Genomic DNA, 18,577 nt, shown 5'->3' on the forward strand with positions numbered 1-18,577 from the left:
GACTTTGAGGCTATTCCAGAGACCAGGAAAATGTTCACCCAGGTGATACGTGAGCCAGACAGATCTGGGGGGAACAGAGTGATAGGCGGAAGGAACAGCAGAGTGAAGTGAAGTGAAGTGAGCCAGGCGGCAGAGGATAAATGAAGTTAGACCAGCAGGCAGAGGCTAGTTTACACGTGGGCTTGCAGGCCTGTGGATAGCTTGAGTTTTCAAGTGTTAAGGAGGCAAGTGATGTACAGTTGACCCTTGAACAACAGGGAGGTTAGGGGCGCTGACCCTCCGAGTTGTCAAAAATCTGAGAATTTGTCAGTTCCACGTGCGCAGATTCAACCCACGGTGGAGCTGTAGCGCTGTAGGTATTTATTGTAATATTCAATACATCTGTGTATAAGTGGCCCGTGAATAACATCATGTTATTCAAGGGTCAACTGTAATCTGATTTATATTTTTTAAAAGATCATCATCCAAAAAAAGAAAAGAAGAAAAAAAGCAAGAATGAAAAAAAGATGACCCAAACTGCAGTGCAGGGGCTGACCGGACGGGGCGAGCGCAGAGGCAGCTGGCGGCGGGGTCCGAGCACTCTGGCGAAGGATGCTGTGATGCAGCCAGAGTGCCTGGAGCAGCGAGGTGGGGAAGAGTAGATTATCCACCCTTGTATGAGTTTGGCTTTTACTCGGAAACTGGAAACCGGGAGCCACAGGAAGGATTTGAGCCCAAGAGTGACTCAATCTAATATTTTAATCAGGATCACTTAGGTTGTTGTGTTGAGACTGTGTGTGTGTGTCAGTCAGGGGGACGGGGGACAAGAATGGAAGCTGGAGATGGAATTGGAAGCTACTGCCATAATCCAGGGAAGAAATGATGGCCAATTTGTCCACGGCAGCTTTCCCTCCATGAATTTGGCAACTGAACCTCTGAGATAGTCTCTTTTGTGAAATGTGCTTAGAATAGATGAAAATAAATAATGTATATAAAGCACGTAGCACAGCATCTGACACATATTAAACCTATTAAATAGTAGGTACTACTGGCTTTGCCAGTTTTATTCCTGACTCCTCTGCACCTACTTTCGGAACTGCTCTTAGAGGTTCTTGTGCCTTTAAAAACGCAAATAAAATCTTATCACTCTCTACTTTAAAACTCTGAAGTGCCTTCCCTCTGTGGAATGCAGAAAATCCACCCTCCTGGTCACAGCCTACCGGGTGGTCCATGGTTTGGCCCTGGCCTTCCTCTCCAATCTCAGGGCCTGCTCCTCTCCTTGCTTGCAAACACTCTGGCCTTCCTTCTCTTCTTCCAACACTTCAGATGGCTTGTCACCATCTCAGCACCTTTTGCATTTGCTGTTCCTACTGTGAGAACTTTATACTCCAGTGCTTCATGTGGCTGGTTTCTCTTCCATTCAGTCACAACTCAACCATGACTTTCCCTAACCACCTTATCTAACATATGGGGCCCACCCTTCGTCCTGCAGTCCCCAGCACGTTGCTGTTTTAGGTCCTTCACAACCTGCCACTATTGGCAATTATTTTGTTTACTGTCCCTTTCCCCAACTAGAATGAAATCTTCATGAAACCAGGACCCTTGACCATCTTCCCCAGTACCTAGCACATAGTGGATGCTCAGTGTATTTCTAGGATCTCACATGCAGGGAAGGACATTAATGGATTAACTTACCAAGCTAAAGAATTCAGGCAATAGCCCAGGTTTTAGCTATAAATCTTTTATACATGGAATTAAAATGGGGACCTACCTATATTTACAGGCATAATACATACAATATGCTAAGCATTCACAATATGGGAACATACGAAGGGTTTGACACATGAATTTTCCAGGTTGCTAAGGTTTTCTTCTTCTTTCAGCACCAACATTCCCCTGGACGGCAATACTTCTAAAACAGAGTCCATGTTGCCCTAGCTCCTAAAATCAAGCAAATGAAATTTCATTTTCCTTTCCTTATGAATATCCCTTATTGTAAGGGGTTGTAATGAAAGAGCAGCCCTGAGGTGTGACATTTATAACCGTTTGCTCCAAATCCTCAATGACCGCACAGCCCCAGAAGGCTGTAGCTTTTTTCTTTCAGATACTTTCCCTCTACCTTGACAGACTGTTTTCCTACAAATTACTGCTATTCCTGTCAGTATCTTCCCTCCCCTAGCTTATAAACAGACTATATCTGATCTGTTGAAAATTGGATAAAGAAATAAAATTGTTAGAACTGTATGTTCCAAAAGCAGGTTAAGTCAAGTCTGAGGAATATTCTTATGAGAAGTGTGTGAGCTTCAGGAGGCCTTTCTTTCCTGGCTGTTACCTGGGTTTCTTGCTGGGTTTGCCAACCAGCTAAAATATACCCACAAACTAAAGAGTTTGCACAAATCAGAAGGGGAAACAGTTCAGCTTCTTCATGATATTGTACCAATAATCAGACAGATCTCGGTTGAATCCCCGCCACTTACTAGCCATGCTCCTATCTTCTCGAAACACTCATTTTTCTCAACAGCAACCCATGTTTATTGAGCACTTGCTATGCCCCAGGCCGCTGTTCTGTTTCACCTGTACTATCTCGTCTAACGAATCCTTACAGTAAGCCTGTGAAGGAGACAGCATTATCCCCATTCATCAGTTGAGAAAACAGGTTCCAAAATTAAGTAACTCGGTGTCACATAGCTAATTAGCAACAGTCTGGACAGTCTAACCCAGAACTCTTAGCTATTCATTCATTCATTCCTTCATTCATTCAAACAACAATCATCTGAGCTGCTACTATCTTTGAGGCACTAGGTAGACCTCAGTGAACAAGACAGATAAAAATTCTTGCCCTCCTTTATTTTATACATAGCGGTTTGACCCTCTTAATCTCCTCTCTTTATCCTGCCCCTCCTCCCTTCCCTCTATCCTTCAATAAAATGAAAAAATTCTTGCCCTCCTTATATGGAGTTTCCATTCTAGAAGACATGAAAGGAAGAGACAAACAGTGAGCAACAAATACAAATATAAATTATTGGCCACTCAAAACTGCCAACAGCCAACTATTCCGACCTAAAAAAAAATGGTAATTTCATATGGTTCGACCTGAGAGACGGTGGTAAGTGCCACTGAAAAGAGAAGGGTCCATGGTGGAAGGCAGGGTGCAGTGGTGAGTGGGGTGGCCCGGAGGCCTGGGTGAGATGGCGTGTTGAGGAGAGGAATCGGGAGTTACCCTGGATGCTATACTCACATGGGGTGATACCCATCTCAGCCTCGCAGGTCGTGAAGATCAAATGAAATCACAAAAGTGAAAACATTTTGTAAACTAGGAAGTTCTAGGACTATAGCAAATTATTATTTAGTATCATTTAAAGTTCCTTATTTTGCTGCTGGGAATTACAGCAAACTTTTTAAGGCATAAATATAGCTGGATGGCCTGCAAGGTTGCTAGTTCATACCTCACCTGCACAGAGAAGCAATGAAGAGTTTTGGCTTAAAACTTTTCTTCCTCCTCCTCCTCCCAGAAAGCAGAAGGTTATGTTGTCAAGACAGTATTCTCTACCCAAGGAAGGGAAAAGTGTATGTCTGAAAAACTGTTGAAGTGCAGGTTGTGATTGAAACAATTTAACAGAATTCCAAGAGAGAGCCATGTTCTTTTGGCAAAGGAAAATGTAATAAACTATATACCACCTGTCCAAAATCTAAGATCTCTGAAGTAGGTAAGAATCTCAGTAGCTTCACCAACCCATTCTACCAGATAATCATTATTTGCTGTGCCTGGTAAAGATTACAATTAAACTAGCTACTAAAATTTAACAGACAAGGAAAAGGTAACCAACAGAAAACTACAGTAGGTTAATCTGTAGAGAAATGACAGGTATGCATAGTTTCTTTTAAAGAGACAGCCTTTATTTTAAGGATTTTTTACATTGAAGAATTCAAAAAGTGGTAGGTTTTTGGAACCTACTGACCTGTATTTAAAAGGAACTGTTGACAAAGATCCACCAGAAATAATCTGAACAAGCAGAAAAACACAGTTACTACTACTGAAACCTACTAAAGTAATTCCAGGATGTACGTACGGTTTATCCAACATAACGATACCTCTAAATGCTGTCACTGATGTGAAACTGACTGATTCTTACTTTTCTAAACACACAGTGGTATAATAACAATATTCAATCCCTTCTGTTCTTTCCTGAATATATAAAAATTAAAATACCAATTAAAAAACTAATATACTCTTCTCTTTAAATGTTTCTTACAGATACAATTTCAATATTTTCATTCAATAGTGGTGTGGTTTAAGAGATTTTTCATTCACAAGTCAAACAACAATCCACCCAAAGGGAACTGATAGTCTATAGGCTCATAGTGCAAATAAAGAGTTCGGGAATGCAGCAACTGACCTTTCTAAAATACAAAACAGATAAAATTCTTAGAAGATACATGCAATAAGCTCTACTAAGCAGCTGGCCACAGAACTAGAACATCTGATAATTTTACTGGTGATTTCAATGAGACTCCAGATGTTTCCAAGCTCAACTTCAACTCTCATCTTAGGCTTTGTATTTTGCTTTTCCAGTTTCACTAATGACACAAACATGCTATAAAATAAAAATCCAGAAATTCACATTAGAAAAGTAGAATCTGAAGTGAAAGGCAACAACAGCATTTGGCATGTCTTCTGTGAACAGTATTATGCTGCAGAGGTTTTTACGAAACAAACAGAGGTTTGTGCAGCCTTCCTCATCGTCCTTACCCATGTTCACAAACACATTCTCGGGACTCCTGCCTCCAGAGGAGGAGGTGGGTATTTGAAGGAGAGTGAATTCAAAGACTTAAACTAGTTCATTTCTTTCTTACTTATGACCACATTTATCATCTGAAATAATAATGGGACAGTTACTATATATTAAAGCTCTTCTGTTTAGCCAGCAAAAAGTGTCACCCTAGCCTGGCCAAGTTCCAGCTCTAAGGACATCTGTACTTGACTACAGCTTTATGTGACTGATGGGAACCACCAGTCTGTTCAAATTATGAGGTGCTGGAAAGAGAAAACAATTCTTCCCTTTCGTAAATTTTTATATGGGTTCTGAAAAATGAGAGTAAGGAAAAGAAGCATTACTTACATTCAAATCCCTGAAGTATTCATTATAGTCAAGGGCATATCCTACAACAAACTTGTCTGGAATTTCAAATCCAACAACTAAAAAGAATCATAATTCATCATTTAGATACAGAAAACATCACTTTCAAATCTAATACGTGCAAACATTCTCTAAAATAACTCTAAACCATTTCATATAAAACTTGTTTGGGTTAAAGATAGTTAAATGATTGACAAAAAGTAACTCACTTACAGTCTGGTCTATATCCAACACTTCGAGGGGTCCTTTTCACCAGCAAGCTGTTAATTATAAAATGTGACATGTGACACATGGAGACACTGCAGGGCATTACAAAAGAGAATATTCATGTTCTGCAACATGGTTTCATCTGCAATTTAGCATACTATAGTCAATTTTAACAAACCCAAAGAAAGACTATGAAATGGAGAGAGCTGAATCACAGGGCTCCCTGGGCAGGGGCAGCAATGAGTTCACACTACAGGGGAGGCCCTTGACTGATCTCCATCTGGAACACAATGGACTGTTCTGAGAGCTCCCCCTGACTACCCACGGGCCCATCGAAGGGCAGCTATGTGGGAGGATGCATGGGTGGGGAATGCCAATGAGCAAAGATGACAAGATAAATAAAGGCTTTCAGTCCAAATTCCCTGGAAAACACTCCCTAAGTCACAAGTGGGTGTGGGAGAGGTGAGCACCACCTTTCAAGGTTTTTAGTAAGTGGCTTACAAAGAAGAACATTAGCCTAAAAAAATAACTGGCATGTTAAAGGAGCCAGTATTTATTTCTGAGAGCAGAAACTGCAGGTAGGATGTGTCAATTCTAACAAAAGCTAATTTTATAACCCAAGTGCTGCCTGCTGAAAATTTTTCAGCCATTAAAAACCTGTAATGGTGCTTTAAAAGCCTTTATATATGATGAGGGCAATCCCAATAAAACTTAGCATTTCATACCTTCCTAGATAAGTATAGCAAAGGGGCTAGAGTGATTCTCAACCTCACCTGCACATCAGAATCACCTGGGAACCTTAAAAAGTATATAACAAAACTCAGATACCCAGACCATTACCGTTCACCAATTACATCACAATTGCTGGGGATGGGACATAGATGTAGGTTGTGTTTTGTTTTTTAAACTCTCGGGTGATTCCAACGTGCAGCCAAAGTTGAGAAGCACTGGCCTAAGCCTTAGTCTCCAAGGGATCACAGTCTAGGCAAGTCCCTCGTGATTCTCCTTCCAGTAATTAGAGGATACGCTTGGACTCAGTTTCCATTTAGAAGGAAAATAACAAACCAATCACAGCAGAACCCCTTCTGTCTACCTGAACTCATTCAGGGACCATCCAGAAAAGGTATCATTAAACTCAGTGCAAGCTGTACTAAACATTCAGGGAACTCAGCACCTCATATTCCTACAGATCTGAATTACTCTGAAATAATCGCAGATTCATAGGAAGTGGCCAAAAAAAAAAAAAAACAGCACAGGGAGCACCCGTGTGCCCTTTCTCCGGTTTCCTCCAATGAACATTTCACATAACTGTAGTGGATTACCACAACCAGGACAAGGACACTGGTGGACTGCCTTTATCCAAATGTCATCAGCTTTATATGCTCATATTTATATGTGCGTAATTCTACACAATTGTATCACACGTGTGGATTCGTGTAACCACCACCACAATCAGGATAAGGAACTTTCCATCACACTCGGCTTTCTCTTGCTACCTCTTTATTTATAGTCACAACCACCCACCACCTCCTACCCCTGGCAACCATTAATCTGTTCTCCATTTCTATCATTTTGTCATTTTAAGCAGGTTGTGTAAATGGGATCACACAGTATGTACCCTTTTGAGATTGGCTTTTATGGGCATAGTTCCCTTGAGGCTCCTTCAGGTCTTGTGTGGATCAGTAGTTTGCTCCTTTTTAGTGCTGAGGAGGATTCCATGGTAGGGTGGACCAGAGTTTGCTTAACCAGTCACCTACCAAAGGACATTTTGGTTCTTTCCAGTTTGGGGATATTACAAACGAAGCTGCGGTGAACATTCACACAGTGGTTTTTGCGTGGATGTAAGTTCTCATTTCTCTGGGAGAAGTGCCCAGAGTGCAGCTGCTGGAGTTGTATGGTAGTTAGAGACTTAGCTTCTTAAGAAACTGCCAAACTTTTCCAAAGTGGTTGCAGCATTTGACATGCCTGTCAGTTAATAGCCTTTTAATTTTTAATTTAACTTTTAAGTTAAGAAGCTTTCTAGTCATTCTTAACCCTGCAATGAATAAAAAGAAAAAGCTTTATACTTACTCTTTTTATGTATAAGTCACAGATACACATATATTACATAAACAGATACACAATATATCTGTGATATTAAATTTTAATGGCAAGTTAAGAGATTAGGAAAAAAAGGTTGAGAAACAACTGACTCGGGCCAACCCCATCAATAAGAAATGACCTAGGTGTTCTTTGAACACTTCATACCTCCAGCAACAGGAAATACCACTCTCATGAGGCAGTCTATCTCAGTTTCAAAGCACAGCTCAGGAAAGAGGCACAAAAGAATATCTGGAGGAGTAAATGCCACAGTAGGTTGACATTTAAAACCCTAAAAGCATGTAGAGAAATAAGCAAGTGCACTGATGGGTTTACAGGAAACTGCTTAGTGCCCTAGAATGCATCACTTCTACTGTCTCATTATGCCTGTCCCAAATCCATTTAAAGTCAAAACTCACTGATGATACACTTGCACCAGAAATGCCCCAAAGCACAAACTGCTGACATATGACTCAGGAGAAGGCTTACTCTGATTCAAAGACAGTCAACAAACACTTTCATCCTTTAAAAGTGGTTTATAAAAACCAGTTAATCATTTAGGAAAAAAAAAGTTAGATTACTATCTGACTCCTACATAAAAATTGCAGATTGGTCAAAAGTTAAAAAAAAGAAAAGAAAAGAAAAGAAAAACCACCGAGGGATGTCACCTGACAAAAAAAATAGTAAGGCATGAACTCTGAGCCAGGTTGCCTGGGTTCAAATCTCACCTCTTTAGTGATCCAGCTCTGGCCTTTGCATAATTCCCTATGCCTTGCTGTCCCCATCTGTGACGTGGAAATAATAGTCTACCTCAGACTTGTTGGGGGGTGAAACTATAATTAGGGATAAACACAGGTAGAACTAATAAAGCAAAAGCCAAACAGCATAGGCAGGACCAGGAGGTGAGGCTGGCTTAGAAGAAAGGAAGCAGGAATTATACATTTTCAATGTGGCTACAAAACAAGATGTAGCACACAGGATCACTACATCACTCAATTCCAAGAGCTCAGGATCTTCAGGGGCCTACTCCTTCCTACCACCACCTAACCTGTCTTTGGGATCCTTAGTCTCAATTTTGCAAAGAGGCCCCAAATCCTCTGCCTTGATACCCAGGACAAGTTGATATCATTATCAGATTGTTGAAAAACCAAGTATTAATAACATTGGGCAACAAGGTAACTGCACTGAAAGGCTTTAACACATGACAAACTATTTACAAAGCACACTTACTGAGTCTTATTTGAGATTATATTACTTTTTGAAGATAAAACTACAGTTGAGAAAATTTACCCTTACAAAGAAGCAATTACTTAATCTTGTTTCAAATGAAGAAAGTATCCTATGTCAAAATGTTATACACATACCTTGCAACCTTGACCATCTTTGGATTATGCTGCTTGACCAAGGAAAGCAAGGTTTGCATTGTTTTGCCAGTGTCAATTATATCCTTTAAAAAAAGAAGACATTTAAATGGTTAATAAAACCATCATAGCTTTAAATTCAGTCATTACGTAAACACAAAAAACAAAATCCCATGTATAACTGGAATAATGCCGGTTTTTTGTTTGTTTTTGCTTTTGTTGTTTTCTTTTTCAGTACAGTGATTCTCTCCATAATTCATACTGAGATATTCTGGAACCTGTAAATCTTAGGATCTCAGCAAGCAGTAGGAACGCCAGTCCCCAGGGCTCGATTTTATAGGCACCAAGAGGTCAATGATAGCTAATTTAAATACATATGTGCAAGTCTGCACACACATATTTTATTACAGTTGTGCTGCTGCCCTTCATTATAAAAGATATTAGATTTTTTCCATAAACTCAAGATCAGGATGCTCTCCCTCCAGCTCTCAGATGCAGGTGGTTAAGAGACCACACCGAGAAACACTGCTTTATACCATCTTAAAAGTATCCAAAGCATTAAGCTTTTACCATATAGAATGACTTTACATGAAAGTGAATCTTAGCTATTTAATCAAAAGTAGGACGTTATTCAAAACAAACCCATCTCTAATTGGGAAAATATTTCTTAAACCATAACCCTAATGCTCTTCAGTGAAAATCTTCTCTACAGATGGTATAAAGCAGTACTCACAAAGTGGGGCTGTAAGTCATCAGAAACATCAGGGCTGGGGATTTGTAAATAATGCAGATTTCTGGGCTTCGGTAGACAGAATTCTGGTGGCCCCCAGGACTCCCGCCCCCTAGTGTACACACCCAGAATAATTCCCCACTCCCTGAGTGTGAGTGGGACTTGTGAAATGATGGAGTCGTCAATAGGTTGTGTTATACAAGTTAGCTGTAGCAGCCTGGAGAGAGATTCTACTGGTTTTGAAGAAGTGGGCTGCCATGTGAGAGGGCCATGTGCTAGGACATGAAGACAGCATAGCAAGAAAACGGGGCCCTCAGTCCCACAACCACAGGAACTCAGTTCTGCTAACAACCTGAATGAATTTGGAAGAGTACCATGAGCCACAGGTAAGACAGGAGCCCCAGCCTTGAATCAGCCTCATGAGACCTGGGGCAGAGGACCCAGCTACCCTGTACTCGGGCTCCTCACCCCTGAAAACTGAGATAATAAATGTGTGTTGTTTTAAGCTGCTCAGTTTGTGGTAATTTGTTAGGTGGCATTACCCCAGACAAAATGAATCAATCTGAAGTGGAATTAGTGAATCTGCACTTTAAAAAGGCAACCAGTTCCCAGAGATTCTCATGTACACAAACCCTTTGAAAAGTGTGTTATTTATTTTTTTAATCTATAAGCTAAAGTTTCTAAAAACCTTGACAACAACAAAAAATGAATTAGGGGTTACTGTTGCTCTTAAGCCTTACACCACTTTACATAAAAGAGTGAGAACTCATTCCATTGGTGGCAGTATAAAGTACTTTGATGAGTAATTTGGCAATAAGACTAAAATCGAAAATGTACAAATTCTACAACCCAGTCATTCCACTCCTAAGTGCCTGTATCCAGAGGGAACTCACATGCATGCACACAGGACATCGCAAAAGGATGCTCTTAGCAGCCCTACTGTAGCAGGAAAAATGAGAAGTAAACTCCCTCTTTGTAGGGCAATAAATAGGTTGATTTGTACACTGCAATGCTGTGAAGGATTTTAAGGTCAACTAACTCTATATGTTTCAACGTGAATAACCTCAAAACCAATTTTGAGTGAGAATAACAAGCTGCAAGAGAGAATATATACGGTGTAGCACTATATAAATTATCAAAAAATATATTTTGTATATGGTTTATATATATGCAATAGCAGCATAAAAAACATGGATGGGAATGATAAATGTAACTTTAAAAGAAACAAAAAATTGCAGGACTTCCCTGGATGGTGCAGTGGTTAAGAATCCACCTGCTAATGCAGGGGACAAGATCCCACATGCCAGAGAGCAACTAAGCCCATGCGCCACAACTACTGAGCCCGAGTGCAGCAACTACTGAAGCCCGTGAGCCTAGACCCTGTGCTCTGCAACAAGAGAAGCCACCACAACGAAGAGTAGCCCGCACTCGCTGCAACTAGAGAAAGTCTGTGTGCAGCAACGAGGACCCAACGCAACCAAAAATATTAATTAATTAATTAATTAATTTTTAAAAAAGAAACAAAAAATTTCAAGCCAAATAGAGAGGGGTAAGAAATATACCAAAATGTTTCCACTATCCAGTAAAAATAAATTACTAAATATTTCTTACAAAAAAAAAAAAAACAAAAAAACAATCTCACCCCCTTAAAACACAAGCCCACCATTAAAACTGATGAAAAGGAATTTCTTTCCCTGGGTTACCTTTAGGACTGTACATACTGAGTTAGAAAATCATAAACACTATACTAAAAGTATGTAAAACTTACTTCAACAATCAAGACATTCTGGAAGAAAAAGAGAAACGAAAATCAGTACAATGAATCAGACAGTGTTTCCAATTATAATTCAAGTCACATCATAACAGACTCTAAGGATTTATCCAAATTCTTGTTTTAAGCTACTTTACTATATCAAACCCTGATTTAAACAAATGGGCCATCTGTTGGGATTTGGAACTCTTTAATACAAAATTTTCACTGCAATGGAATTTTTAAAAATAAAATTTGACCCATATGTTCATTTTTTAAGAGTTTTCATTACTTAAACGGAGGTCTAATCTTAGGCAAGTCACGAAATTTCTCTGGGCCTCGGTTTCCCATGTGGAAAATGAGGGACATCAACTAATATTTGTATTCCAACTCTAACATTCAAAAACTATAATTTGTACAATAACTCCAAAATCATGCATTTAACTTACCATACGGAATCCAACTCAAAACCCATTTTCTCAGTGGGCTGAAACTTATCCGCATTTTCTGGATATGTTCATATTCTTGGACTAAACTAAAAAAAGATACCAATGCTTCCTCCCACCATAAACCCTTATCTCAATTTCTACCTCAGAATTTTATAGCTGGAAAAACCCTTAGAGAAAATACTGTCTAACAATTACCTCCAAGGTAGAGAAGAGCCCTAGCTATTCTTGGCAATGAGGTAGCATTTCACACACTGGTTATAATCACTGTCACGAGAAGATTCATGTTATAGTGTTTATTTGTAGTTCTCCTTTCTCTGTCACATACCTACAGCATCAGAATTTTAATGTTCTATATACTCTTCTTCTTCTTTTTTTTTTTTTACCCTCCCCGCCTCCGTCCTCTAAGGCATCTTCCATCCTCGAGTTGGACTCCCTTTGTTATACAACAACTTCCCACTGACTATCTATTTTACAGTTGGTAGTATATATATGTCTGTGCTACTCTCTCGCTTCGTCTCAGTTTCCCCTTCACCCCCCGCCCCCTCCCATACCCTCCCATACCTCGAGTTCTCCAGTCCATTCTCTGTATCTGCGTCCTTGTTCTTGTCACTGAGTTCATCAGTACCATTTTTAGATTCCGTATATGTGAGTTAGCATACAATATTTGTCCTTCTCTTTCTGACTTACTTCACTCTGTATGACAGATTGTAGTTCTATCCACCTCATTACATATAGCTCCATCTCATCCCTTTTTATAGCTGAGTAATATTCCATTGTGTATATATGCCACATCTTCTTTATCCATTCATTTGTTGATGGGCATTTAGGTTGCTTCGATGTCCTGGCTATTGTATATATATACTCTTCTAAGTCAGTTTGACTGACTGTGGGCACACGAGATCCACTGGGTTGAACGAAAGAAATATTAGAACTTTTTTTAAACCTCACCTTATGTAATCTATAATTTTATAACTGCATGTATTTTACAACATACATTATATTACTACCATAGTTCATATACAATTTATTCCTTTCCTCATATCACAACTAATTTGTCTCTTTTCAAAAGATACTCAATCTTTAGGAAAATTGAATATACAGCTGACCCCTGAACAAGAGGACTAAGGACACCGACCCTCCACACAGTTGAAAATCCACATATAACGTTAAAGCCTGCCATCCATGTCCACAGTTCCTCCGTATTCACAGATTCAACCAACCACAGATCGTGTAGTAGTGTAGTACAGATTTATTGAAAAAAATTCGCATATAAGTAGACCCGCACAGTTCAAACCCTTGGGCTGTTCAAGGGTCAACTGTAAGCAATAACCACCTACCATGTGGTTCTTTCTCAGCATTTTGTCTAACCCAGTTAGCACATCTGAAGGATAACATTTTCCCATCAGTAACTCTGGCTCACCCATGCAGCAATTTGCACCATGGGATGGAGTTATAGTTTGAAAACAGCCTCAAATTATGAGACAGAGAAACTGGATTCTAGTCTTGGCTCTAATACTAAGTAGCTGCAAAACCTTGTCTAAATCACAATCAAAGACTTTAGTACTATGAGACAGTTTACACAAATCAAAGTCTAGAGAGATTAAATATTTGCCACACAAAATTGTAGTATCCAGAGTATGATATCACTACTGTTTAAAAAATGAAAGAATGAGAATTGCTACCATTATTGAGAGCTTATTTTACATCAAATAGCTACATCTTTACTTAACAAATGAAAAAAATGAGGCTCAGAGGTCAAATGACTTGCCTAAAGTCATAAAAATAGTCAAGTGGTAGAGGATAGATTTGAAGAGGGGTTTTCAGGGTCCAAAGCCCATATTCTCAACCATAACTGGAAAAAAGGGGGAAACTATTCATATATATATGTATCTGCACATACACAGTTTCCCTCAGAGATAAACTGAAATAGAAAGTCTAAATAACCCATAATCTCACCATCAAGAAATAACTTCACCCAACTTCTGCATCTTGATTTTTTTCCACAATAAATGTGATTACTGTGAGTATCATGAAAAGAAAGTTATTTTAGAAGCAGAGACCTTTTAAGATCACAGAGCTATGTAGTGGGACAGAGCCATTAGGTGGGAAAGGCAAGGTCAAATGGAATCACAGAAAGCTTTGAAGGCTAGGTCCCTTCCAGCACTAAAAACTGATTATAGGAGTAAGGGTTTCAAATGACTTCTAAATATGGGCAAAACACGCTGAAAGGGAAGGAGGATAGGTCTGGTCTGGCAGGAAGGGAAAAGAGTCAACAGATTATAATTTCCCCTTTGAAGTTTTCAAAAGATGTTGAGGAAGACAACATTAGTTTGGCATGACCCTGATATGGGACCACAGAATCTGACACAAGTGTTGTATGTTAAAGTTGCCTTACAGATACTCAGTGAAGCAATAAACATTAAAATCTAAAAACCAGGGGCTTCCTAGGTGGCGCAGTGGTTAAGAATCCGCCTGCCAATGCAGAGGACATGGGTTCGATCCCTGCTCCAGGAAGATCCCACATGCCATGGAGCAACTAAGCCCGTGTGCCAAAAAAATAAATAAATAAAATAAAAACCAGGGGAAGAAAAGAGCTTTGGAGCCAGACAGACCTGAATTTAAATTCAAGCTCTACCACTTAACTGGCAGTGTGACTTTGGACAAGTCCTTCAACCTTGCTGAGTCTTAGTTTCCTGATCTGTAAAATGGGGATGGTAATATCTACCTCACAAGGATTCTTGTGAAGCTTTTATGAGATTATGCCTTTATATTTGGCACTGTGTCTATAAGAAAAAAAAAAAAAAGACTGGTAGCCGAAAACAAAAACAAAAACAAAAACATAGCATTCCATCATTTCTCCCTGGTTACTCAAAAATCATTTCAGTATATCAGAAGAATAATATTCAAATATTTTAACAGCTCTATTATCTCAGCCAAATGTCTATGCTGGAAGAATGTTGATGTATTTAAAACTCTTTTTACAATTCCTTAAAATAACAGTATGTTTGAACGTACTAAGTATTCTATCTACCAGAAACTGTTGTAAGAGCTCTATATGCATTATGTCACTCAATTCTCTTAACTCTCTGAGGTAGCTGCCAGTATCATCCCACCTTATATATGGGAGACAGAGAGGTTAAATAACCTGCCCAAAATCACATAGTTAGGAAGTACTGAGCCAGGCTTTGAATCAAAGCTGTCTGACTCCAGAACCCATACTTCCAGTCACTACATTATACTGTTTCTCTATCTTTTAAGAAATTATGTGTGGTCTATTTTTAAAAAGAAGACTGTCTTTCCTCCCATATATTCTTTTAAAGGATCCCAAATTAGATCCCCACAGAGGCATACTGGCAGTACTTGGCAACACAGACTTGATGTTTAATGTTGGATTCTGCTGCTTCTTTTTGCTATATGACCTAGAGAAAGATATCTAACTTAGATTGTTTCCAAGGGTTAAATAACCCTTGTTTGAGTGCGTAAATAACTGTCTAAACTGCCTCTTGGTGATGGATTGAAAGCACAGTGTTACTAATTGACTCGGTATGGAGTGTTCTTTTCTTCCTCTTCAAGATACATACCTTTCCAGTTAAAGTTGAGAGATCATCTCCACCAATTACTTTTATGTCGCCTGTTGACTGGTCATTCTAGTTTAAAAAAAAAAAAAGATAAATATGTATGTATATCCTTCCATGTATACACATACATTTCAAATTACCAAATGGGAACTAGAAGATTTAAGAAGTTAGCTATCTAATGTCATAGCATTATGATATTCTAAATGATACATATTGTAAGAATTATGTTTCTAGAAATGAATGACTAGGAAACTTTCAACTAGAGATTAGTAAAAAAAAAAAAAAGAAGAAGTTCTGATTCGTCATTACTGATTTGATGCTTTGGAGAGTCCTAAAAATGGGGTACACCCATTTTTGAGTGGGCAGTATTATAGCAGCCGCCCATCTTCAGTCTCAGTAATTTCTGAACCATGAAAAAAGTTATTAGAATGACAGGTGTCTGGTTCTGGCCCTGGACCATTCCCATGAGTCAATCAAGTTGTAGGATCTGGTCTAGATCACATTCAACTCCAAAGATATTTCCCTCAAAAGTCTAGCTCAGGTCCAGGTCATCTTCAGCATAGTCTGGGAAATCAGGTCTGATCAGTAGTCCTTTAAAGCATACCTCTTAGGCTCCCAGTTTTCTGCTATCACAGAATCTAGTAGAAACCCTTAAAGGAGTTTCAGAAGGGAATGTTCCACACCCACTGCAGTTGGTGGTGATAATGATCTGGATTCAAGACAGAAAACTGGAGTGAAAGAGCAGGTGAACGAAAGAGCTTGCACTTGCCCAACCACAGAGCAAACCATACTAAAGCTATGGCAATTACAATGGTGCGGTACCACCACAGTAATAGACAAAGAGGTCAAGGAACAGAATACAGCCCAGAAACAGACCCAGAAATATAATAGGATTTAGTATATGATAAAGATGGTATTTCAAATCAGTAAGAAAAAGATGAATTATTCAATAAATGGTGTTTCATCAACTAGTAATCCATTTGGGAAAAAAATAAAGTATGATCCCTACCTCACAGCATATACAAAAATAGATTCCAGATGGATTAAAATCTAAACGTAAAAAATAAAGCCATAAACAGACCGGAAGAAAACATAGAATACTTTCACATTCTCAGAAAGGTAAAAACCTAGGCATGACATGAACCCAAACTGAAAGAAAAGACCTGTAACAAATACTTCTACTATATGTTGGGCTCCAACAATAAGAATCCAACAGAGAAATGGAAAATGAACACAAATAGGTAATTCACAGAAAAGAAGGCTATAACATATAAAATGATATCTGAGAAACAAAATACTCAAACAATGTGATTCTCCTGTTCACCCATTCATACTAGCAAAACTTAAGCCTGATGATATATATTTTGGCAAGAGTGAGAAGAAACAAGCACGTTTGTTGTTGGTGAGAGTATAAATCAGTAAAATGTCCTTTGAAAAAAATATAGCCATACCTATTAAAATCGTAAACACGCAGGCCATTTGCCCCCTCAATCCCACTTCCCAGAATCAAAGCTACAAAAACACAAGTGTGCAAAGGTACATACAAGGACGTTCACTGTATAAACTATTATAAACAACAAAAATTGGAGACAACCAGCACATGTATTAACAGGGAACTATTTAAGTTCATCCACACAATGTAAAACTGTGCAGCTATTAAAAAGAATCTGATAATCTATAAACACTGAAGTGAACAATGGTAACTAAAAACACCAAGTTGTAGAGCAATGTGTTGCCTATGAAACCATGTCTGTTTAGCGTTTTTAAAAAGCTTATAACTGCAATTACCTCTGAGTAGTGAGAAGGGATAAGAAGACTTTCTACTTTCACATACAGGCATACATCAGAGATATTTTGGGTTTGGTTCCAGACCATCATGATAAAGTGAGTATCGAAATAAAGCAAGTCACACGAATTTTTTGGTTTCCTAGTGCATACAGAAGTTATGTTTACACTGTACTGCAGTCTATTAAGTGTGCAATAGCAATATGTCTAAAAAACAATGTACATACCTTAATTTAAAAATACTTTATTGCTAAAAAATTCTATTGTTTATATGTGGAATCTAAAAAAATGGTACAAATGAACCTATTTACAAAACAAAAATAGAGTCACAGATGTAGAAAACAAACTTATGGTTACCAAGGGGGAAATGGGGGGGAGGGATGGGGGGATAAATTGGGAGATTGGGACTGACACATACACACTACTATATATAAAATAGACAACTAACAAGAACCTGCTGTACAGCACAGGGAACTCTACTCAACACTCTGTAATGGCCTATATGGGAAAAGAAACTAAAAGAGTGGATATATGTATATGTATAACTGATTCACTTTGTTGGACAGCAGAAACTAACACAACATTGTAAATCAACTATACTCCAATAAAAATTAAGAAATAAAATAAAATAAAATAACATAGTGATGTCAAATACTGTGGAGGGTGCAGAGAAACTTGGATCACTTATACTTTGTTTATGTGAATGTAGAATGGTACAGCCACTCTGGAAAACAGTTCAGCAGTTTCTTTAAAAATAAAACATGAAAAAAAATAAATAAATAAAACATGATACTATGGTACACCCCCCCAAAAATAAATTAAAAAATAAAAATAAAAATAAAAATGCTAACCGTCATCTGAGCCTTCAGTGAATCTCAATCTTTTTGTAATGGTAACATCAAAGGTCACGATCCACAGATCACCATAACAAATAAAATAATGATGAAAAAGTTTGAACTACTGTGAGAATGACCAAAATGTGACACAAAAAGAGCAAGTGTTGCTGGAAAAATGGCATCAATAGACTTGCTTGACACAGAACTGCCACAAACCTTCACTTCATAAAAAAAAAATGCAGTATCTGCAAAGCACAATAAAGTGAAGCACAATAAAACAAGGTGTGCTTGTACTTCTGTTTTTTCATATGCTTCTATATACATGTCTACATTTTATGGAGTGTTATTTTTGAAAAACACAAATGGAACAACAGTATACAGTGTTGCAAACTAAACATAAGATACACAAGTATGACTTCCGGTATCAAAAAACTCTTGCATATTACTTCTCATCTTTCGGAAATTTCAGACACCTCTTATTCTAACTAACTTAAAACCTAGAGCTTCAAACACAGAGATTAATAACATAAAAAAAAAAAGAAAAAGAAAAAAGAAACCAGAAAAACACTGTACAAAACCTGAAGCTTTCAATGAGAGCGAATCATAAGAAATGATTTACACAGTAAATCAAGCTAAATAGTGCCATCTTCTGTACAAATTTGGTATTACAGTCCAACGTCAGTCT

At 38.4% G+C, this 18,577-nt stretch overlaps 1 protein-coding gene across 1 annotated transcript in view; it reads right to left on the minus strand.

The window, feature by feature from the left end:
• Nucleotides 1-3,854: 3,854 nt before the first annotated feature.
• The window catches only part of HPRT1 (hypoxanthine phosphoribosyltransferase 1), a 30,747-nt gene continuing 16,024 nt past the window's right edge, over nucleotides 3,855-18,577 (minus strand). The window contains exons 4-10 of the mRNA XM_057718972.1: nucleotides 15,271-15,340; nucleotides 13,031-13,161; nucleotides 11,263-11,280; nucleotides 8,768-8,850; nucleotides 5,331-5,377; nucleotides 5,100-5,176; nucleotides 3,855-4,574 (exon numbers count right to left, since the gene is read on the minus strand). Of these exons, the coding sequence (XP_057574955.1) occupies nucleotides 4,527-4,574; nucleotides 5,100-5,176; nucleotides 5,331-5,377; nucleotides 8,768-8,850; nucleotides 11,263-11,280; nucleotides 13,031-13,161; nucleotides 15,271-15,340 (474 nt within the window). The 3' untranslated portion in view covers nucleotides 3,855-4,526. The remainder of the gene's footprint in view (nucleotides 4,575-5,099; nucleotides 5,177-5,330; nucleotides 5,378-8,767; nucleotides 8,851-11,262; nucleotides 11,281-13,030; nucleotides 13,162-15,270; nucleotides 15,341-18,577) is intronic.

This window comes from Hippopotamus amphibius, chromosome X (genome assembly GCF_030028045.1).
Source record: "Hippopotamus amphibius kiboko isolate mHipAmp2 chromosome X, mHipAmp2.hap2, whole genome shotgun sequence".
Classification (NCBI taxonomy): domain Eukaryota; kingdom Metazoa; phylum Chordata; class Mammalia; order Artiodactyla; family Hippopotamidae; genus Hippopotamus; species Hippopotamus amphibius.